At 42.1% G+C, this 24,390-nt stretch overlaps 2 protein-coding genes across 2 annotated transcripts; one reads left to right on the forward strand and one right to left on the reverse strand.

Annotated features, from left to right (window-relative positions):
- Positions 1 to 943: 943 nt before the first annotated feature.
- LOC139374810 (uncharacterized) lies at positions 944 to 7,806 on the forward strand. Its single transcript, XM_071115954.1, has 3 exons — positions 944 to 1,415; positions 5,379 to 5,509; positions 5,716 to 7,806. Exons 1-3 carry the CDS (start codon positions 1,157 to 1,159, stop codon positions 6,826 to 6,828), a joined length of 1,503 nt encoding a protein of 500 aa, XP_070972055.1. The 5' UTR covers positions 944 to 1,156; the 3' UTR covers positions 6,829 to 7,806.
- Positions 7,807 to 13,467: 5,661 nt separating this feature from the next.
- On the reverse strand, positions 13,468 to 16,192 carry LOC139374806 (uncharacterized). Its single transcript, XM_071115949.1, has 3 exons — positions 15,695 to 16,192; positions 15,170 to 15,300; positions 13,468 to 14,975 (listed from the first exon to the last, which is right to left on the reverse strand). The coding sequence occupies exons 1-3, from the start codon at positions 15,975 to 15,977 to the stop codon at positions 13,881 to 13,883; spliced, it is 1,509 nt and encodes a 502-aa protein (XP_070972050.1). The 5' UTR covers positions 15,978 to 16,192; the 3' UTR covers positions 13,468 to 13,880.
- Between the last annotated feature and the right edge of the window lie 8,198 nt (positions 16,193 to 24,390).

The raw sequence follows: 24,390 nt of genomic DNA on the forward strand, positions 1-24,390 counted from the left end.
GTTTGGTGCGACGCAGACAGGGTGGTGAGAGTGGGGAAACAGAAGAGTCATTGTGTGTTTGAAGTTGAGTCTTGGCCCGACAAAGTGATGTTAGGATATATAAGTTATCCTGTATGAGCTTTTGTGCCAAATACATTACGTTGTTACATGTGTCAAGCTTATGGGCATGTGGCAGCAGTGTGTAGGAGGGAGGTTCCTAGGTGTGAGAAGTGTGCTGAAGGGCATGTGACAAAGGAATGTGTAGCATTGGGGAAAGTAGTGGTATGTGTTAATTGTAGGGTTGCCCATGGGACTGGAGATCAGAAATGTCCCATGCGAGAGACTCAGGTTGAGGTTTCCAGGGTTAGAGTAGTGCAGAAGTTGTCATATGCTGAGGCAGTGAAGAACATAGAGGAAGGTAGGTCAAAGGGGAGGGATCCTGAGAGGAGTGGCGTGAGTAGTAGATCTGTACCAGTACAGAGGGGTAGGCCAATAAGGGATATATGTTTCAGTAAGATTGGATTTTTTTAGCAATGGTTATCAACTGTACAGCAGGGAAGGAACATAAGTCGCAGAAAAATTGAGGTTGTGGTGGCAGCTGCAGAGAGGTATTTGGGTGTGCGAGACTTGACATCAGAAGAGTTTTTGGGTGTGTTGAGTGATGATGTTCCATCCTTTCAGATTGTTGGCATGAGGTAGGACTAATTAGATTTAAGTGGAGTAGAGTGGTGTTTATTATTATTTATTTTTTGTGATTTTAGTGTTAGATGGTAGGGTATTTGTAAAAACAATTTCAAGCAAAGTATAATGGAGTTGTACTCCAGTCTAGTAGGTTGCAGTAACACAACATATTGAATGCCAACCGCCGTTAAACCTCGTCGAAGGGGAGGCCGTGAATGGCCCCACACTCCAGTACAGTAGGTGGCGTTGTATGCACCTCACGGTTGCGATCCGCCAATAATTTATCTTCTGTGCGTAAACGGAAGTGAGCGGTGACCAAGAATAATTTCCACGTTACCATTTTTGTTGTTATTTAGACGTTTATTAACACTCTGGAACTCAAAATATTATTAATTTAACTGTACAGCATCACACGTTTACCTCAGGTAGTCTTTAATTCACGTTGGAGACAGGACTTGGTTGATCTACGTTATCTAGATGCTAATGTTAGCTAACAATGGCGACCTGTATTATTTTTCACACTCAAATCGCCTCCATCATGGAGGTGCTAGCGAATGCTGCCGTGGCAGATATCTGTAAACTCGTAGACGACGACTATGCAGTGTTTCGTTTGGAAATAACTCAAAGCCAGAAAGAAAACAGGGCATTGCGGAGGAAACTACAGCTACTGGAACTGAAGGTGGCACGGGAGCGCGTCCTCGCCAGTCGTCCCAGTAGTGTCAAGATCCTCGACAGACACAGAGGAATGGCAAGAGGTACGTTTTGCAGGAGGCTGCGGGGCCTGTCGCCCCGTTTCTCTCTGCGCATGTGTGACCTTAGATGCGTTATTAACCAGCATTCGGTCTTGTTCAGTTTTTGGATAGTTGCAATAATTCCCATGATTAATTAGCCAGATCTAATCAGATTATTTATTTACTGCATGTACATTTATTTACTAATCGAAAAAAAAATGCATGGGACATAATCAATCTCTAATTAGTATATCAAGGAGGTATGCGTGTTATCTTACATCCCTGCCAATTCTAGACACTTTCCGTATACCTATATTTTTGTACTAAATAGTATGCAAAAAAAAAGTACTCCGAATGCGTCATCTAATGTGCGATTGACTCCCGCCATTCGTTTGTATTGGTACAACGCAACAATTTTTCTGATTATCAGCTGTTGTCAAACACTCGAGTTAGAAAAGAGGAGTGAATTGTACTAGATAAAACGCCGAAATAAGTATACAATTTAAGTATGTAGTATGCTAGTATTGGTATTTGGATACGACCAGTGTCAATAGTAGTAATGACCGATATGACATTTTTGGCTGATACAGATATTTTCCTTGACAAAATAATAAATGCAGATAACCCGATATTTAAAATATTTGCATCCTTTTAAGCATTCTAGTACAGGTAAACAGTTACACACACGTACACAGCGGTCTAAGGCACTTCATCTCATTGCAAGAGGCGTAACAACAGTCCCTGGTTCGAATCCAGGCTGTATATCACATGATTGGGAGTCTCATAGGGCGGCGCACAATTGGCCCAGCGTCGTCCGGGCCGTCATTGTAAATAAGAATTAGTTCTTAACTGACTTGCCTAGTTAAATAAAGGTTACACACACACCACACTGTTCAAATGTTATTTTGTTGGCATTTACGTATGTCCCCATTACCAGTAAAACATAATCAAAACCTATTTATTTCACTTACTTGCTGTGCTGTTTCGTTGTTCATTTGTTGAGTCGTTTTATTCTCAACCAGGATTTCTATGGAACGCCGTTTGGGTCTTTGCGAGTCAAAAAATATATGTCAAATAACACTATTTGACCAATCAGGACCTGAATATGACTGCACGTCACATAATTTAACACGTTAATTCGTTTTTTACGTAGTTATTACACTATCACTTGTATTTCATATGTCACAACGATTCATCGATACGTATGCTAATGATGCTGGTAAAGTTGTCTCACACACCTACAGTACTGGTCATTAAAAAAAAAAACAAGCTAGCAAGCTCAAAAACATAGCAAAATGACAATCTGTTTCAGTAGCTATAGTTAGCTAGCTAACTAAACTCAGCAAAAAAAGAAACGTCCTCACTGTCAACTGCGTTTATTTCCAGCAAACTTAACATGTGTAAATATTTGTATGAGCATAACAAGATTCAACAACTGAGACATAAACTGAACAAGTTCCACAGACATGTGACTAACAGAAATTGAATAATGTGTCCCAGAACAAAGGGTGGGTCAAAATCAAAAGTAACAGTCAGTATCTGGTGTGGCCACCAGCTGCATTAAGTACTGCAGTGCATCTCCTCATGGACTGCACCATATTTCCCAGTTCTTGCTGTGAGATGTTACCCCACTCTTCCACCAAGGCACCTGCAAGTTCCCGGACATTTCTGGGGGGAATGGCCCTAGCCCTCACCCTCCGATCCAACAGGTCTGAGACATGCTCAATGGGATTGAGATCCGGGCTCTTCGCTGGTCATGGCAGAACACTGACATTCCTGTCTTGCAGGAAATCACGCACAGAACGAGCAGTATGGCTGGTGGCATTGTCATGCTGGAGGGTCATGTCATGATGAGCCTGCAGGAAGGGTACCACATGAGGGAGGAGGATGTCTTCACTGTAACGCACAGCGTTGAGATTGCCTGCAATGACAACAATCTCAGTCCGATGATGCTGTGACGCCGCCCCAGACCATGATGGACCCTCCACCTCCAAATCGATCCCGCTCCACAGTACAACAGGCATAGGTGTAACACTCATTCCTTCGACGATAAATGCGAATCCGACCATCACCTCTGGTGAGACAAAACCGTGACTCATCTGTGAAGAGTACTTTTTGCCAGTCCTGTTTGGTCCAGCGACGGTGGGTTTGTCCCCATAGGTGACGTTGTTGCAGGTGATGTCTGGTGAGGACCTGGCTTACAACAGGCCTACAAGCCCTCAGTCCAGCCTCTCTCAGCCTATTGCGGACAGTCTGAGCACTGATGGAGGGATTGTGCGTTCCTGGTGTAACTCAGGCAGTTGTTGTTGCCATCCTGTACCTGTCCTGCAGGTGTGATGTTCGGAAGTACCAATCCTGTACAGGTGTTGTTACACCGTGGCCTGCCACTGCGAGCACGATCAGCTGTCCGTCCTTTCTCCCTGTAGCGCTGTCTTAGGCGTCTCACAGTACGGACATTGCAATGTATTGCCCTGGCCACATTTGCAGTCATGCCTCCTTGCAGCATGTCTAAGGCACGTTCACGCAGATGAGCAGGGACCCTGGGCATCTTTCTTTTGGTGTTTTTCAGAGTCAGTAGAAAGGCATCTTTAGTGTCCTAAGTTTTCATAACTGTGACCTTAATTGCCTACTGTCTGTAAGCTGTTAGTGTCTTAATGACCGTTCCACAGGTGCATGTTCATTAATTATTTATGGTTCATTGAACAAGCATGGGAAACAATGTTTAAACCCTTTACAATGAAGATCTGTGAAGTTATTTGGATATTTACAAATTATCTTTGAAAGACGTCCTGAAAAGGGGACGTTTCTTTTTTGCTGAGTTTATATAGTTAGGTGTCATCATCTAAAATAACCCTAATTTATAAGACAGTTCTTATTTGATTAATGGTGGTCGGACCCATCTAGGTGAAGCTAGCCACAATAAGGATTAGCCACAATAGTGGACTTCAAAATAAAAGTATGGCATAATTCTACTGTTTGTATTAATTTGCATCACTGTCAATTACATACTTTTATTTTTTAAGGCAAACCGCAAATTCCACTATTGTGCTTAATTCTTATTGTGGCTAGCTTCACAACACATAACCCGGTCCGGTTGAGCATCACTTGCCAGATGAAGCTAGCTGGCTGCTTATAACGTTAGCTTTGGGCAACAGAGTTAAGTAGCTGGCTAGCTATTTATTTTCATAAACTAAAGTTCAATTTCAATAGGTGAACAACAAGTGGCAACCTAGCTAATACTTACTCACAAGGATTCCTAAGTCATTGCCAAGAATAATGAAAATGACTGCAGTTTCTTCTGGTCATTGTTTTCAGGCTGGTTGTATTGGTACAAAGCTAAAGCTAGCTACCCCAGAAGTTGCGGTCGAACAAATTATGCTTTATTACCACCGCGGTATTGTATACACATCGTTCGTGGTCGGTGTTTTCTTGTTTGCAGACTTTTTTGTACAGCTTTGACAGTGCTACTTTATCTTTTTTGACTCACAAATACCCAAACAGCTTTCCACAGTATGCATGTTATGAAGCAAATAGCAGTGACACTATTACTGTGTAACTCCAGTAACATCTGAAAAATAGAGTACTTGGTAGTGTGTACCGGTGCTTGACCAGTCGGCGAAAGCCAACATCGCCCACGATAGGGAATGGTTGATTGTCAAGGGCAATGAATTCCATTATCTTGGCTTTAATGGATTTCGCCTTTAAGTTGTCTCACTGAAATTGTATTACTCTTTCAAATGACTGCTCGACGTGGTGTCATTATGTCATGTACCTACGTTATATTGGTATGCACGGTAGCTTTGACATCGGCTTTTAACATCGCCGTTAAACTAGACATCGGGCTAATACCAATGTTGGCATTTTTAGCTAATACCGGTCGACGTTCACCGATATATCGTGCCTCCCTAGTCAATAGTGTACAATATACCATTGAGCATTGACAGTAGCTAACCTAACCACCTCTTTTTCCCCCAATCACACTGTCAGGTGAAGGACATCAAACTGGAGGCCACAGGAGCTTTGTGAAGCCAGCAGGACGCAATACATGGAGAGATGACCAACCAATCACTGTTGATGAGGGGAGTGGAACCTCAACCCAGCACGTTATCGTGATAGAGGTTAGTGTAATTGTTGCATATAAAATGTTACTTTGAACAGCATATCAAATGTGGGCAGTTTATTTCAGAAAGGCTCCCCTCAGCTATTCACTTCCTTACATGTACATCCTTATTTATCTGTCATAGGGGAGCTTGTGAGACTTCCCTACGACATTGTTATCCTTTACAAATCATGTACCGGTAATAACCTCCTCTTCTTGTGTCAGTCTGCAGATGCAGAGGCTGCAGGGCCTGGGGTCAAGCTGGAGAGGTCTGAGGGAGAGGACCCAGGGCAAAGCAGAGACATCCAGACTGGTGTGCTCCCTGTAGCCACAGAGGACCCCACAACCACGCCGCCCAGAACCCGACGCAGCATCACGGCGGTCAATGGAACGCTGGCCGCTGTCCTCAAGTCCGAGACAGACACTGAGACCATAACTTTAGCACAAAGGCTTTTACAAACAGGATCTGACCACAGATCAGATCCAGAGAGACTGGGTGTGGGGCCACTGGACTGTCCTCCTGCTCCTGGCTCAGAGTACTTACCAGTATTTCACCACAGCCAGAAGACTGTTAATTCCTGTGGAAATACTGATGGTGATGCGTTAGACACTGGCGGTGATGATCTGTCTTGTTTTTACACGACAGAGATGGACCCTGGCAACATATCCTTGGGTTTAGAGAGACAGACTGATCTTTCTAGAGGGGACTGGAACCGATACAGTAGTAGTGTATACTCTGAAAGGTGCCTAGATAAGAAAGGAGAGGTTATAGCGGTAGATGAAGTGAAAGTGGAGGGCGACGCTCCTCTTACATGGAATGCAGATGAGACTACCTTAGGAGAAGGACACTCACAAGGCAGAGATTTCTTAGATTACAGGGAAAGCTTAGAGACAAATCCAAATGTCTCAAGCATCTCCCCTTTACACACGCTCAGTGATCGTGCCCCAGTGTCCACATCGAAGGGGCCTTCCGATTCACACGGCATCCTTTTCGATCAGGTATTGAACTCAAACGACAGGGCTACAGCCCAGGCTCACGGAAGGGGAGCAACATCAGGCAGTAGTAAAGAGAAACGGTTCCTCTGCATGTTCTGTAACAAAGGCTTCAGCTGCCTCCAGAAGGTGGAAATCCACCAGAGGGTCCACACAGGTGTGAAACCCTTCAGCTGTACCCAATGTGACATGCGCTTTGCTGAGGCTGGCAGCCTGAAGAGACACCAGAGGGTCCACACAGGGGAGAAACCCTACAGCTGTACCCAGTGTCACATGCGCTTCACCCAGGCTGGCAGCCTGAAGAGGCACCTGAAGGTCCACATGGGAGAAAGGCTGTTTGCCTGAGGTTCTCAGAGAGGAGCTACCTCAGGATACCCTAGCAGAAAAACTATTCCACTTCCATAGCTTATTACGTCTAGATCAAACCCTGCATTAAAGACAAAGATTAATTTTCATTGTAGTGAGCAGAAAAGATCCACAGATGCATTTAGAATAACGAGAGTCAAATATTTCATTGTTGAATATTCCTGGGAAGTATATTGTATCCAGACATTGTGTGATTTACACTGAGTGTACAAAACATTAAGAACACATTGCTAATATCGAGTTGCACCCCCCCCCCCCCCCCCTTTGCCCTCAAAACAACCTCAATTAGTCGGACATGGACTCGAAAGCGTTCCACAGGGATGCTGGCCCATGCTGACTCTAATGCGTCCAACAGTTATCAAGTTGGCTGTATGTCCTTTAGGAGGTGGACCATTCTTGATACACACACGGATAACGGTTGAGCGTGAAAAACACAGCTGCGTTGCAGTTCTTGACACAAACCGGTGCGCCTGGCACCTACTACCATACCTCCTTTAATGGCACTTACATATTGTCTTTCCCATTCACCCTCTGAATGACACACATACACAATCCATTTCTCAATTGTCTCCAGGCTTAAAAATCCTTCTTTAACCTGTCTCCTCCCCTTCATATACACTGATTGAAGTGGATTTAACAGCTAACATCAATAAGACATAGCTTTCACCTGGTCAGTCTGTCATGGAATGAGCAGGTGATCTTAATGTTTTGTACACTCAGTGTATAAAGAACATAAGCCTAAAAAGTCTACATATTGTATGTGTACTGTGTAGGCTATATGATGTTTACAAATGCCTATTACATTACATCCATTGAACTGCTTTCCCAAGACACTTTTAATGAATAGAATTTATCAAGTTCATGCAGATTTTTAGTTGAGACGTGTATATGTGGTTTTCATATGGTGTATTTAACACTTATGTTTAATGAACATAAAATGATATTTTTCTAAGGCGATCATTGAGACTCTTTAGTATACATCACATCTGATTTCACCCTATTCTGCATAAACAGAACTTTATAACCACAATATACACTTGCTAAATATACCCACACACTAACAAACACTTACTGTAACACGTCAAAATAGTTTAGTCATGTTTGTCTGACTTTTAACTTATCGTAGCTGACTTATTTTTACCCACAACATAATATGTATGTCCACCATGATGGGTTTAACAACAATGAAGTCATTCTGTAACTACATTATAGGACTCAAATGTAGTGGGGACGGGTAAACACTCTGGGGCCGTACTTGCACAAATTTGATTTTTTTTTGTCACTGATCTACAGTGGAATTATGTTTTTACAAATTAATTTTAAAAAGAAAAGCTGAAATATCTTGAATCAGTAAGTATTCAACCCCTTTGTTATGGCAAGTAACAGTTCAGGAGTACAAATTTGCTTAACAACTCACATAAGTTGCATGGACTCACTGTGTGCAATAATTGTGTTTATCATGATTTTTTTGCATGACTACCTCAACTCTACCCCACACATACAGTTATCTGTAAGGTCCCTCAGTTGAGCAGTGCGTTTCAAACACAGATTCAACAACAAAGACCAGATAAATTTTCCAATTCATCACAAAGGGTACCTATTGGTAGATTCAATTAAAAAAGCAGACATTGAATATCCCTTTCAAAATGGTGAAGTTATTATATAAATACACTTTGGATGGTGCATCAATACACTCAGTCACTACAAAGATACAGGCACCCTTCCTAACTCAGTTGCCGGAGTGGAAGGAAACCGCTCAGGGATTTCACCATATACACCAAAATATGACAATTTAATTCAGGACATGAGAATCATTGTTTCAGTTTATAATAAAACATGTTTTGGTTACTTACTTTTTCCAAAATTTGTTTCTATAACTTTCCAGCAAGTCAAGCTACTTAGCTAGCTAGAAGCTATTCTTTATTGTAGCTAGTGACCTTCAGCCCTAATAATTATCACAACAAAGACGGGAGGCAACAGTCAAAGTATGATTGGCTTAACAGCCAACGCATATTTAACCAAATATATATATATACTACTAAAATAGTACTCACTTATAGGAATGGGTAAATGTTTACAATTTGCTAGCTATCCCATAAACCCATCTTCGAAAACCCCATATTTTCATCTTCAGTGGTTTGTTAACTTCCGATTCTTAGACGGACTCTGGCCAGACGAAAGAAGATTGCACAGTTTTGAAAAATTCAAACGGAGCCTTCACTTGCAGGGGAACGTTGCGATTCTGTGAATGACATCAAACGCAAGGTAATGGAGTGCTTCTGAATGAGGCATAATGCCTCCCACACACATGTTATTATTGTACTGTACATTTTACATAGTCTTCACAATCCACGAGGCGCATCACATCAAAAAGAATCACACATTAGCAACTTCTTCGGTGGTTTACTATTTTCCCTTTTGTACTATTTTCACATCATTACAACACTGTATGTACATAATATGACATTTGAAATGTCTTTATTCTTTTGGAACTTCTGTGAATAATGTTTACTGTTAATTTGTATTGTTTATTTCACTTTTGTTTATTATCTACTTCACTTTCTTTGGCAATGTTAACATATGTTTCCCATGCCAATAAAGCCCTTATATTGGCATTTAAATTGAATTGAGTTGCAGCAGTGCGGAATGCCTCCCAATGAAATTAATAGACTTCTGCCTGAAAGCATACAGTTAGACGCAACCGGTGTGTACACTTGGGTGATGCTACTCAAGAGCAGCATAGTTTATCACACTTCAGTTGCCACTTCTACTAGCCAACGCAGTCCTCTCTCCTCTTTTCCCCTCAAGCCAACTAACTGATTTGAATCATCAAAATGATCAGATTATGATAAAAAAAATATGAATAAAAAGAAAACAGGAAGTCAATTGAAACAATTCCATTACAAAAAAAACACAACAACTTATGATTATAAATATAAAACAATTGTACATAAGGGATCAACCTCTGGCTGCTATTACGGCACCATGGCGACAAAAATCTCCCATGGCTGAAGCAAACATTGCCACTCACTTACTCAGCCACACACTCAAAGTTGGCTGTATTTATACTGATGTACGTCACTGTGTATATCAATGCAACAACAACCAAAACATGCTAAAGTCAGGTCCCTCTTAACTGTCTCTCAACAGAGCTCACAACACAAGTTTACCTGGGTTATTCTGATGAAACTGGCACCAGTCAAAAGTTTGGACACACCTACTCATTCCAGGGTTTTCTTTATTTTTACTATTTTCTACATTGTATAATAACAGTGAAGACATCAAAACTATGAAATAACACATGGAATCATGTAATAACCAAAAAAAGTGTTAAACAAATCCAAATACATTTTATATTTGAGATTCTTCATAGTGGCCACCCTTTGCCTTAATGACAGCTTTGCTGGGAAATGGCTCATTTATTGTGTTTGGTTTCATCATTTTAAGAACGAAAATTGAATATAAACTAATTTCTCGTTTATGGTTTCAAAATTGTGCGTCGAGTAACAGAAAACAAAATGTATCCCATTTTTTTTATTTCGTTCATACCCAGAAGTACACGTTAGTTATTCAGAGTGCATATGGGGTTTGTTTACAGTCTGGATTGATCTGCACTGTCGGCATCACACATAAAGGATTAGACCTTTGTGTGACAGGAAGTTAAAAATAGTAATGTTAGCTAAAATGCTGAATTTACCATGAAATTAGCATGCCAATAGAACAAAATCAACAACTGAAATTGGCTTGCACTAGGTGGCTAGCTAGCTAATGTTAATGCTTGCAAGCTAGTAAGCTGGCTAACGTCTGGCTATAGTCATGTTAGGTAGAAGTAGCTAGTGGAAGTAAATTAGTCCCTCAACCTGCTAAAATGAAGCTGCCCAGTCAGAGGTACTTGATGCAGAAAGGTGACATTTCTCCATTACATTCTGTAGCTAACTTAGTTAGATCTTCTGGCTGACTAATGCTGGTGCTTATTGGCTGAGTAATAATGAACTGAAGTTACTGTAAATCGTTACATATCTGGCACTTTGCATAGCTATTGCTTACACATTCAATACAACAATATCCAGTCAAACTACAGCCAATGCTAATACTGTGTTTTTGTATGGGCGGGTGTGGATTCAGAATGTGCCTGCAGGAGAAGGGCACAGTATGGCATCTCAGCATATCATGAACTTCATCCATAGTTTGCCTCTGGACTGGTGTCCACATCAGGCTATTGACTTGCTACCTATTTGTTAGACTGTGCCCCTTTCACAGAATTTGAATGTCACGTCGCGTGCTCTCTCTATTTCTCTCCAGGATACATCAAGGGAAGTTGCTTTGCTGTTGGCACCAATCCCACGCTGCCAAACAACATCAACTACTTCATCCCCCTCATTTTAAACTTTTCTAACTCTTGTTCAAGTGCTCTTTGATTAAATCGGATTGAATAGATGTTTAATTTGCAAGTGTGTTTTTTTATTGAAAGTTGTGGGTTGGCTCTTGATTGGAGTTAAACGTTTCAAAGGATAACTTGAGCATTTTCCAGTTAGTTTTGGCTCAGAGTAAAACACCTCAATCCCTGTCCTAATTTCAACAAATTCAACAAACCTTTACATGGTGTAATAGCTGATACATTGGTCTATGAAAATCTACATTTCAAATGTTGTTAATATTAAGTCGAATATTTGCTTGTTTAGTCGCAAACTGAAATTAAGCAAACTTTTAGAATTTTAGCTACCAGGAAATGGTGAAGCGATTTCTGCATAGTACATGTTTAAGACAATGTTTATCAAAACCTGGGCCTGTAGCCACAAAGAGTCTCAGAGTAGAAGTGCTCATCGAGAGGATCAGGCCCCCATCATAGAATTATTCATTATGATCTAAAAGACTAAACTGATCATAGATCATCACTCCTACTCTGAGATGCTTTGTGGATACGGGCCCTGACCTAATACACTACATGACCACTACATGCTCGTTGAACATCTCTTTCCAAAATCATGGGCATTAATACGGAGTTGGTCCCCCCTTTGCTGAAATAACAGCCTCCACTCTTCTGGGAAGGCTTTCCACCAGATGTTGGAACATTGCTGCAGGGACTTGCTTCCATTCAGTCACAAGAGCGTGACTGAATGGAAGCATTTCGCTACACCCACAATAACATCTGCTAAACGTGTGTATGTGACAAATAACATTTTGACTGATGTTGGACGATTAGGCCTGGCTCGCAGTCGGCATTCCAATTGATCCCAAAGGTGTTCAATAGGGTTAAGGTCAGGGCTCTGTGCAGGCCAGTCATGTTGTTCCACACCGAACTCAACAAACCATTTCTGTATGGACCTCGCTTTGTGCACAGGAGCATTGTCATGCTGAAACAGGAAAGGGCCTTCCCTAAACTGTTGCCACAAAGTTGGATGCACATAATCGTCTAGAATGTCATTGTATGCTGTAGCGTTAATATTTCCCTTCACTGGAACTAAGGGGCCTAGCCCGAACCATGAAAAACGGCACCAGACCATTATTCCTTCTCCACCAAACTTTACAGTTGGCATTATGCATTGGGCAGGTAATGTTCTCTTGGCATCCACCAAACCCAGATTTGCCCATCGGACTGCCAGATGGAGAAGTGTGATTCATCACTCCAGAGAACGCGTTTCCACTGCTCCAGAGTCCAATGGCTTTGAAAATTACACCACTCCTGCTGACGCAGACCATTTTTATGCGTTACTCGCTTCAGCAATTGACAGTCCCGTTCTGTGAGTTTGTGGGGCCTACCACTTAGCGGCTGAGCAGTTGTTGCTCCTAGACGTTTCCACTTAACAATAACAGCACGTACAGTTGACCAGGGCAGCTCTAGCAGGGCAGACAATTTTCGAACTGACTTGTTGGAGAGCTTGCATCCTGACTGTGCCACGTTAAAAGTCATTGAGCTCTTCAGTAAGGCCATTCTACTGCCAATGTTTCTCTATGGAGATTGCATGGCTGTGTGCTCGATCTTATACACCTGTCAGCAACGGGTGTGGCTGATATAGCCAAAGGGGTGTCAACGTACTTTTGTATATATAGTGTAACATGCAGACAATAGTTAACATTGGGCTCACCTCAGTGATATTTTGTGGTCCTATGCTGCTCAGCTGGTTCCTCTGTGGGTTCAGGAGTACGTGAAGTCTGGTTGACCTCCATGACCATGGTTCCCCAGACCCTCCTCACACCCCTACTCCTTTATCAGCAGCACCTCCTATTCCTGGAAGAGAGAGGTGATACATATTACACTGACGTACACTCCCTCAAGTACGTACACACAGATAATAAACACACTTTCAACATGGAGTGTTTACCCATGCCCACCACATCTGAGTCCTATACTGTAGTTACAGAATGACTTCATTGTTGTTAAACCCATCATGGTGGACACATGATGTTGTGGATAAATATGAGTCAGCTATGATAAGTCAAAAGCCATCAGACAAACCTGACTAAACTATTTTGACGTGTACAGTAGGTGTTTGTTAGTGTGGGTATATTTAGTTAGTGTGGGTATATTTAGTAAGTGTATATTGGTTATAAATCTCTGTTGTGTGTATGTAGAATAGGGTGAGATCAGATGTGATGTATTTTAAAGGGAGTCTCAAATAAGGAGAACAAAGTTAAAATGTTTATTTATTAAACATACACATTTTAAACCACACATACATCTGCAGGAACTTGATAAACTGCATTAATATCAAGTATTGAATGGAAGTAATGAAATAGGAATTTGTGAACATCATATAGCCTACACAGTACAAATACAATATGTAACAGACTAATAAAGGCTTACATATGCATTATATATCATTATGTCTGGATGCAATATTCTACCCAGTAAAATTTAGCACTGAAATCTGTTACTCTCATTATTCCAAATGCATCTGTGGATCTGTTGACAACATTAATCTTTGTATTTAATGCAGGGTTTGATGTCAAAGTCAGAAGCTATCAAGTGGAATGGTTACTTTCTATGTTATAGAGTGGAATGGTTTTTCTGCTGCTGTATCCTCAGGTAGTTACTCTCTGAATGGCCTCTCTCCCGTGTGGACCTTCAGGTGCATCTTCAGATGGTGCTGGTGGGAGAACCGCTTCTCACACTGTTGGCAGCTGTAGGGTTTCTCCCCTGTGTGGACCCTCTGGTGCCTCTTTAGGTTGCCAGCATGGGCGAACCGCATGTGACACTGGGTACAGCTGTAGGGTTTTTCCCCTGTGTGGACCCTCTGGTGGATCTCCACCTTCTGAGGGCAGCTGAAGCCTTTGTTACAGAACATGCAGAGGAACCGCTTCTCTTTACCGCCTGTTTTTGCTCCCCCTCCCCGAGCCTTGGACCTTTGGTCGTTTGAGTTCAATACCTGATCGAATAGGCCTTGTGAATCGGAAGGTGCCATCGACATGGACACTGAGTGTAAAGAGGAATTGGTTGTGACATTTAGATTTGTCTCTAAGTTTTCCCTGTAGTCTAAGAAGTCACTGCTGTTGCCCTGCGAGTGTCCTTCTCCTAAATGAGTCTCGACTTCATTCCATGTCAGAGGAGCATCGCCCTCCACTTTCACAGTCACATCATCTAAGGCCAGACCATCCCCTTTCTCATCTAGGCACTCTCCAGAATATACACTACTACTGTACCGGTTCCAGTCTCCTCTCATTGGATTAGTCTGTGTATCTAAGCCCACAGGCATGTCACCAGGTATCATCCCTGTCTCAGCAGTGTAAGAACAAGATGGATCATTGCCAGTCTGTAATGAGTTACCTGAGTCCTGATGGGACAGAACCGTCCTCGGGTTACCGTAAAGTAAATACTCTGAGCTGGGAGAAGAACGACAGCCCAGTCCCCCCAGCCCCAGTATCTCTGGGTCAGATCCGGTGTGTAAAATCCTTTGTGTTACAGTTAAAGTGTCTGTCTCTGACTTGAGAACGGTGTTCTGCGTTCCACTGTCCTCTGTGATGCTGCGTCGGATCCTGGGCGGCACTAGGGTGGTGGAGGGGTCCTCTGTGGCTACAGGAGGCACTCCAGCCGCTCCAGTCTGGATGTTTCTGCTGTGTTGTGGATCCTCCCCTCCTTCAGACCTCTCCAGCTTGACCCCAGGACCTGCAGTCTCTGCATCTGCAGGCTGACAAGGAGGAGGTTATTACCGGTACATGAGTAGGATTAGATAATAATGTCATAGGGAAGTCTCACAAGCTCCCCTATGGCAGATAAATGAGTATGTACATGTAAGCAAGTGAATAGCCGAGGGGATCCTTTCTGAAATAAACGGGATACATTTGATGTACTGTAATTTTTATGTAATACTATTACACTAACTTCTATCACGATAACGTGCTGGGTTGAGGTTCCACTCCCCTCGTCAACAGTGATTGGTTGGTCATCTCTACATGTTTTGTGTCCCGCTTGCTTCACAAAGCTCCTGTAGCCTCCAGTGAGATGTCCTTCACCTGAGAGAGTGATTGGGGGAAAAGAGATGGTTAGGTTAGCCACTGTCAATGATCAACACTATAATGTACACTATTGACCGTTTTGACACTGTCTAGAATTGACAAGGATGTAAGGTAACACTTTGCATAACTTCTTGATATACAATTTATAGATTGATTGACTATGTTCCATGCAGTATATTGTTTTCAATAAGTAAATAATAGGACATTCCGTAAAAAAATTATCTGGTTAGAACATTATATTTTGTCTTTGTGCAAAATAGCCAAGCGATTATTGCATACTAGCCAACAAACTGACCAAGACCCAATTCTGGTTAACCATATGTGGTTAAGACATCTAAAATCACAGCGTGGAAAAAGCGACAGGCCCTGCTCTTCGTTCTGAAAAATGTACCTCTTGCCATTCCTCTGTTTCGGTCGAGGATCTTGACACTACTGGGACGACTGGCGAGGACGCGCTCTCGCGTTGTTCTATCTGCGCGCTCCCGTGCAACCTTTGGTTCCAATAGGTGTAGTTTCCTCCGCAATGCCCTGTTTTCTTTCTGGCTTCGAGTTATTTCCAAACGAAACACTGCATAGTCGTCGTCTACGAGTTTACAGATATCTGCCACGGCTGCGTTCGCTAGCACCTCCATGATGGAGGCTATTTGAGTGTGAAAAACCACACAGTTAGCCATGTTGGCTAATGTTCACTACTAGCTAAACTGGCGTTAACTATATAACGTTTATCAACCAAGCCCTGCGAATTAAATACTATAGGGTGTACGTGTGTGCAGCTAATTTGTCATATTTTGAGTTCCAGTGTGTTAATAAACGTCCAAATAACAAATAAAAATGCTAACGTGTAAATTGTACTTTGTCGCTGTTCACTTCCGGTTACACTGACGAGAAAGGGATCTTATTGGTAGGCGTCATAGCTCAAAGGGTGTCAAATGAAAAGTTAATGCGCGCTGTTCTTTTAATTACGGTAGTGAACCGAAATATTCAAGACCCACGCCTCACGACATTGGCTGTTCGATAGCCAATGGGCTCTCAGCATCCCTTTCACCGCCGCTTTCGAGGAGACAGTCTGCTTTTCGCATTCCCGTGTCCATCCAGCTATTACGATTGACTGACAGATAACAAGCTAAATGCCACGCTATATGTGAACTAAGCAAGCTAGCTAACGAATTAGATATGGTTACGAGTAGAATTGCTTATTTTCAGCTACAGAAAATAGAGCTAAAGTAGCATCATTGAAGTTGGTATGCTGCGTTGCAGTTCATGGAATCAATAAAAAGCTGGCGAGTTTGACAGACTACCGCTGGAAGAAAGTGAAGACAACTAACGTTACTCAGTAAGGTAACGTTAGCTAATTACGATCAGTGGTGGGAAAAAGTATCCAATTGTCATACTTGAGTAAAATTATAGATACCTTAATCAAGTAAAAGTCACCCAGTAAAATACTACTTGAGTATAAGTCTAAAAGTATTTGGTTCTAAATATACTTAACTATAAAAAGTAAAAGTATAAATAATTTCAAATTCCTTATATTCAGCAAAGCAGACTGCACCATTTTCTTGTTTTTACATTTTATGAATAGCCAGGGGTACACTCCAACACTTAGACATAATTTACAAATGATGCATTTGTATTTAGTGAGTCTGCCAGATCAGAGGCAGTAGGGATGACCACGTGTTCTCTTGATATGTGCGACAATTTTGCTGTCCTGCTAAGCATTCACCATGTAACTAGTACTTTTGGGTGTCAGGGAAAATGGAGTAAAAACGACATTACTTTCTTTAGGAATGTAGTGAAGTAAAAAACGACTTAAGTAGTACTTTAAATTAAAGTATTTTTACTGAAGTACTTTACACCACTGTTAATCTGATCCCTTCTAGAATGTCAACAAAATTTACAAGATGTCTGTACACTTGTAAGGTAATAATAGATAATTGACCTTATGGTAAATGCAAACTCTGAATTATTGTCATGTCTAGCATGGCATGCATTTAAAATGATTAAAGTTATAATATTAATGCCACTTTCAAATTTATGTTTCCATCATTCTAAGATATGGCAATCAGCAGTAGAAACAATAACAATGCGGTTTCCCTGCCCCTGGTACAGTGAAAAGCTGAGAGATGGACCTGGAGAAATGTAAACACTCAAATTCATAGACAGAGCTATGGATGCAAGGACCGACCATCCACAGTTTTAACCATGTTTTGAGGTGATATTTTCTTTGTTTACAAACACTGCAAACAAATATTGGAGTTAAACAAGCTTGTATTTTGGATTCTGATGGGGTGCGACAATTGAACTAAGCTCATGAGGCATTTATAATTTATATTATTCAAGAATCAATGGATACATATAATTAATTTATAAGTCAAAAAATGTATGTAGGAACTGCTGATTGCCCCTTTAAAAAGTCTGCACATTGGACAAACTATCCCATTGGAAGAAGAGGTCAACCACCTCAGGTGTCAACTGCCGGTTTCTTCCACCTCAGAAAATGCAGTGCCTTGCCCACACCCAAGGCAGTGACAAGGGAGAGGGAGGCAAAATCCCCATGATACTTTCTTTGTTTCTTTGCCAGAGAACAAAGAAACAAAGAAAGTAGTTTTATATTTTTCTCTCACCTTCTTCCCTAAAAAAGTCATATTATGCAATAAAACGTAGCCTAACCTATGATATTGGATAGCCTATTCTTATCAAGTAACTATTTTCATAGTGTGAATGAAGTAAAGTTATTTTTGTCAAATAAAATGATTAATTGGCATCAGGAAGGTGCCTGCAATAACTGTATTTATGCTCTGCAGCCACATTCTTTGTGTCTGCATTCATAGGTCATGGATAGGACACACCAGACCTAGAGCCATCTTGGGTGGTGCTCACCCTAGGCTGGCAAACCTGGATAAGGTGTTCTTTGTCCTTGATGTGATGTTCCCCCAAGATGACATTCTGGTGAAATCCACCCTACTGGTAATTTATAATGTCTGCATATCATCAGTCTACCATAATTCTATCTACAGTATAACTGCATAATATCCTACAAAATAACATTTGATGGGTAGCCAGGCTGGGACTCCCTGGAGCAGTCAGTCCAACACCTTTGTCCAGGAGTGTCAAACTCAATTCCAGGAGAGCTGCGTGTCTACTGGGTTATTACCTTTGAATGTATGTTCAATTTAAGACCTAGAAAACCAGGTGAACGTTCCAAACTAATTTTATTTATTTATTATTTCACCTTTATTTAACCAGGTAGGCAAGTTGAGAACAAGTTCTCATTTACAATTGCGACCTGGCCAAGATAAAGCAAAGCAGTTCGACACATACAACGACACAGTTACACATGGAGTAAAACAAACATACAGTCAATTATACAATAGAAACAAGTCTATATACGATGTGAGCAAATGAGGTGAGATATGGGAGGTAAAGGCAAAAAAAGGCCATGGTGGCAAAGTAAATACAATATAGCAAGTAAAACACTGGAATGGTAGATTTGCAGTGGAAGAATGTGCAAAGTAGAAATAAAAATAATGGGGTGCAACGGAGCAAAATAAATTAAATAAATACAGTAGGGAAAGAGGTAGTTGTTTGGGCTAAATTATAGGTGGGCTATGTACAGGTGCAGTAATCTGTGAGCTGCTCTGACAGCTGGTGCTTAAAGATAGTGGGGGAGATAAGTGTTTCCAGTTTCAGAGATTTTTGTAGTTCGTTCCAGTCATTGGCACCAGAGAACTGGAAGGAGAGGCGGCCAAAGAATGAATTGGTTTTGGGGGTGACCAGAGAGATATACCTGCTGGAGCGCGTGCTACAGGTGGGTGATGCTATGGTGACCAGCGAGCTGAGATAAGGGGGGACTTTACCTAGCAGGGTCTTGTAGATGACATGGAGCCAGTGGGTTTGGCGACGAGTATGAAGCGAGGGCCAGCCAACGAGAGCGTATAGGTCGCAATGGTGGGTAGTATATGGGGCTTTGGTGAAAAAACGGATGGCACTGTGATAGACTGCATCCAATTTGTTGAGTAGGGTATTGAAGTCTATTTTGTAAATTACATCGCCGAAGTTGAGGATTGGTAGGATGGTCAGTTTTACAAGGGTATGTTTGGCAGCATGAGTGAAGGATGCTAATAAACCGACACTCGCCCCTCCAAGAATTGAGTTTGACACCCCTGCCTTAGTCCTTACATCATGAAGTCTGAGCATAACAACACATTTGAAATGCCTGAATTCAGAACCAATTGGGCTTCCCCAAAAAAGATGGTGGCTGGGATAGGTTAATTTGGATTGCAGATTTTCTGGAGAAGAAACACGGTTATATGGCCCATCTAAACTTTATCTTTACTAACGACATGCCACTGCCTTTGAGTAAGGCTAGTGTGTCTATGTATGCGGATGACTCAACACTATACACGTCAACTACTACAGCGACTGAAATGACTGCAACACTTAACAAAGAGCTGCAGTTAGTTTCGGAATGGGTGGCAAGGAATAAGTTAGTCCTAAATATTTCCAAAACTAAAAGCATTGTATTTGGGACAAATCATTCACTAAACCCTAAACCTCAACTACATCTCGTAATGAATAATGTGGACATTGAGCAAGTTGTGGTGACTAAACTGCTTGGAGTAACCCTGGATTGTAAACTGTCATGGTCAAAACATATTGATACAACAGTAGCTAAGATGGGGAGAAGTCTTTCCATAATAACACACAGCTCTGCCTTCTTAACAACACTATCTACAAGGCAGGTCCTCAGAACAGGGCATCACAGCTGGCCCTTAAAAGTACACGGAGAGCTAACATTAATGACATGCATGTCATTCTCTCCTGGCTCAAAGAGGAAGAGAGATTGACTTCCTCATTACTTGTTTTTGTAAGAGGTGTTGACAAGCTGAAGGTACCGAGCTGTCTGTTTAAAATACTCGCACACAGCTCAGACACCCATGCATACCCCACAAGACATGCCACCAGAGGTCTCTTTACAATCCCCAAGTCCAGAACAGACTATGGGAGGCGCACAGTACTACATAGAGCCATCACTACATGGAACTCTATTCCACATCAGGTAACTGATGCAAGCGGTAGAATCAGATTTAAAAAGCAGGTAAAAATACACCTTATGGAACAGCGGGGACTGTGAAGTAAAACAAACATAGGCACAGACACATGCATACACACACACGATAACATAACCACTATACACACATACGCATGGATTTTGCATTGTAGATATGTGGTAGTGGAGTATGGGCCTGAGGGCACACACTTAGTGTGTTGTGAATTCTGTAATGAATGTATTGTAATGATTGTATAACTGCCTTCATTTTGCCGGACCCCAGGATCCGATTTTAAGTCCCAATGAGGGGATTTGATTAAGATGGCACAGGTGCCCAAGATGGCGGAGATTTTTCCAGGTGAAAAGTGATTGCATTTGTTGTGAAACCGGGCTGCCTCCTGGGCATGAACAGGGTGACATGGCGAAGTCATCTCAAAACAAAGTAACGTACGCTAAGCTCGTGGAATAATGATTACAACACATGCAAAGTGTTTGAAACGCATACGTACTTTATCTGCCTTCAACCAGTCAGAAAAGTATTTATTTATGGAAAATGTATGTTGTATGTTCCTGAACAATGCACCATGCTGCCTTGTTGGCAATATGACCTGGTGGCGCAGATTACGGTTCTATTTGAGCAGGGCTTTCCTCTCGCACCGCTTTCGCCCGTTCAAATCATGAGCCATATCCCGGTGCACGCTGGTTCATCTTAATCAAACTCCCTCATTCATATGCAGAAAGAGTGTCAAACAAGGCATATCCAGATTGGCAGTAAATTAAATACACTTCAACATAGGTTCAGATGCTATTCAATGAGCTAACAAGGATAGTTAGTCTTAAAGTAATTATGACATAAAGAGATCACCTTACTTTAAAACAAAAACAGTATACTTTTTTTCTGTAAACCTTATCACATATTGTGGGGATATGCACAAAATAACATTAGATTGGATTGTTAAGCACAAACTGATGTCCTCTTAAGTATGTCCCACTGCACCATACAGTACATTGGATGTATCTTCGTGTTCTTCTTTCTTTCTTGATGCCAGGACCAACTAGCCGCCTGGCTCAGAACCACTCCTGCCTGACCCAGTCCACTCCTGCTTCTTGCCCCTCACTGTGCTGGGTAACACAGGGTCACAAACCATAACAGGCTGGTAAAGTAAGTGAAAAAAGTTGTCAGTGAGTTTCAAGATAGTAGGTAGCCGGCTATGCAGCCTCAAAGACAAGAATAGACACACACAAAGGGCATCCCCTTTCTTATCTAGGCGCCCTTCAGAGAATACCAGAGTATACATCATCTGCACATCTATCACTCTAGTATTAATGCTAAATTGTAATTATTTCACCTCTGTGGCTTATTTATTGCCTTACCTCCTTACTCTTCTACATTTGCACACACTGTACATAGATTTTTCTATTTTTCTTTTCTATTGACTGTACGTTTGTTTGTGTAATTCTGTGTTGTTGTTTTTGTCGCAATGCTTTGCTTTATCTTGGCCAGGTTGCAGTTGTAAATGAGGACTTGTTCTCAACTGGCCTACCTGGTTAAATAAAGGTGGTATCTACATATATATACTTTTTTTATACCGTACACTACTACTGTATCTCATTGGATTAGTATGTGTATCTAATCCCACAGGCCCGTCACCAGATATCATCTCTCTAGCGTATGAACAGGACCTGATCATTGCCACTCTGTAACGCATCACCTGTGACCCGATTGGACAGGACAGTCCTCGGGCTCAGGTTACCATAAAGTAAATACTTTAAATGGGGAAAGGAGGACAGCTCAGTCGCCCCAGCCCTGTTAAAGTCTCGGTGTCTGTCTCTGACTCGAGGACGGCGCTCAGTGTTCCACTGACCTCCGTGATGCTTGACCTCTCCAGCTTGACCTCTCCTCGACCTCTTCAGCTTGACAACAGTGATTAACAGTATTTGTGTCGCACTGGCTTCACAAAGCTCCTGTGGCCTCCAGTGAAATCTCCTTCACCTGAGAAAGTGATAGAAGGAAAAGAGGTGGTTAGTTTAGCTACTGTCAATGCTCAACGGTATACTATTGTGTCAACAGCTATTCCATACCATTGATGCTGTCTAGAATTGGCAAGGATGTAAGGTAACATTTCTCATAACTTCTATACTATTTATTGATCGATATATTATGTTCCACGTATCACATTGTTTTTATTGACTAAATAATAAGAAGTGCATTAATCAAGCATCTGGTTAGAATATGATATTATGCCTTTGTGCTACCTAAGTAATCAGGGGAATTATTGCATACTATCCAAAAACTGACCAAGACCCAATTCTCGATAACGAATCTGAACACGTGCAAGGCAACAGGCACTGAGCTATATATGCACGGCGACAGGCCACGCAGCCTCTGCCTTCTGCTATTTGTACCTCTTGACATGCCTCTGTATCTGTTTGAGGATCTTAAACACTACGCTCTCACGTTGTCCTCTCTGCTCGATCCCGTGCCACCTTTAGTTTCCAGTAGCTGTAGTTTCCTTCACAATGCCCTGTTTTCTTTCTGGCTTTGAGTTATTTCCAAACGAAACACTGCATAGTCGTCGTCTACGAGTTTACAGATCTCTGACACGGCTGCATTCGCTAGAACCTCCATGATGGAGGCTATTTGAGTGTGAAAAACCATACAGATAGCCACATTAGCAGCTAGCAGCTATATACTTCCGGCGCCGACAGAGATGGCCGCCTCGCTTCGCGTTCCTAGGAAACTATGCAGTTTTTTGTTTTTTTACGTGTTATTTCTTACATTAGTACCCCAGGTCATCTTAGGTTTCATTACATACAGTCGAGAAGAACTACTGAATATAAGATCAGCATCAACTCACCATCAGTACGACCAAGAATATGTTTTTCGCGACGCGGATCCTGTGTTCTGCCTTACAAACAGGACAACGGAGTGGATTCCATGCAGCGACCCAAAAAAAAAACAACTCCGAAAAAGAGGGAAACGAGGCGGTCTTCTGGTCAGACTCCGGAGACGGGCACACCGTGCACCACTCCCTAGCATTCTTCTTGCCAATGTCCAGTCTCTTGACAACAAGGTTGATGAAATCCGAGCAAGGGTAGCATTCCAGAGGGACATCAGAGACTGTAACGTTCTTTGCTTCACGGAAACGTGGCTCACTGGAGAGACGCTATCCGAGGCGGTGCAGCCAACGGGTTTCTCCACGCATCGCGCAGACAGAAACAAACATCTTTCTGGTAAGAAGAGGGGCGGGGGCGTATGCCTTATGACTAACGTGACATGGTGTGATGAAAGAAACATACAGGAACTCAAATCCTTCTGTTCACCTGATTTAGAATTCCTCACAATCAAATGTAGACCGCATTATCTACCAAGAGAATTCTCTTCGATTATAATCACAGCCGTATATATCCCCCCCCAAGCAGACACATCGATGGCTCTGAATGAACTTTATTTGACTCTTTGCAAACTGGAAACCATTTATCCGGAGGCTGCATTCATTGTAGCTGGGGATTTTAACAAGGCTAATCTGAAAACAAGACTCCCTAAATTTTATCAGCATATCGATTGCGCAACCAGGGGTGGAAAGACCTTGGATCATTGTTACTCTAACTTCCGCAACGCATATAAGGCCCTGCCCCGCCCCCCTTTCGGAAAAGCTGACCACGACTCCATTTTGTTGATCCCTGCCTACAGACAGAAACTAAAACAAGAGGCTCCCACGCTGAGGTCTGTCCAACGCTGGTCCGACCAAGCTGACTCCACACTCCAAGACTGCTTCCACCACGTGGACTGGGACATGTTTCGTATTGCGTCAGACAACAACATTGACAAATACGCTGATTCGGTGTGCGAGTTCATTAGAACGTGCGTTGAAGATGTCGTTCCCATAGCAACGATTAAAACATTCCCTAACCAGAAACCGTGGATTGATGGCAGCATTCGCGTGAAACTGAAAGCGCGAACCACTGCTTTTAATCAGGGCAAGGTGTCTGGTAACATGACCGAATACAAACAGTGCAGCTATTCCCTCCGCAAGGCT

The sequence above is a fragment of the Oncorhynchus clarkii genome, chromosome 19 (genome assembly GCF_045791955.1).
Source record: "Oncorhynchus clarkii lewisi isolate Uvic-CL-2024 chromosome 19, UVic_Ocla_1.0, whole genome shotgun sequence".
NCBI classification, from domain to species: domain Eukaryota; kingdom Metazoa; phylum Chordata; class Actinopteri; order Salmoniformes; family Salmonidae; genus Oncorhynchus; species Oncorhynchus clarkii.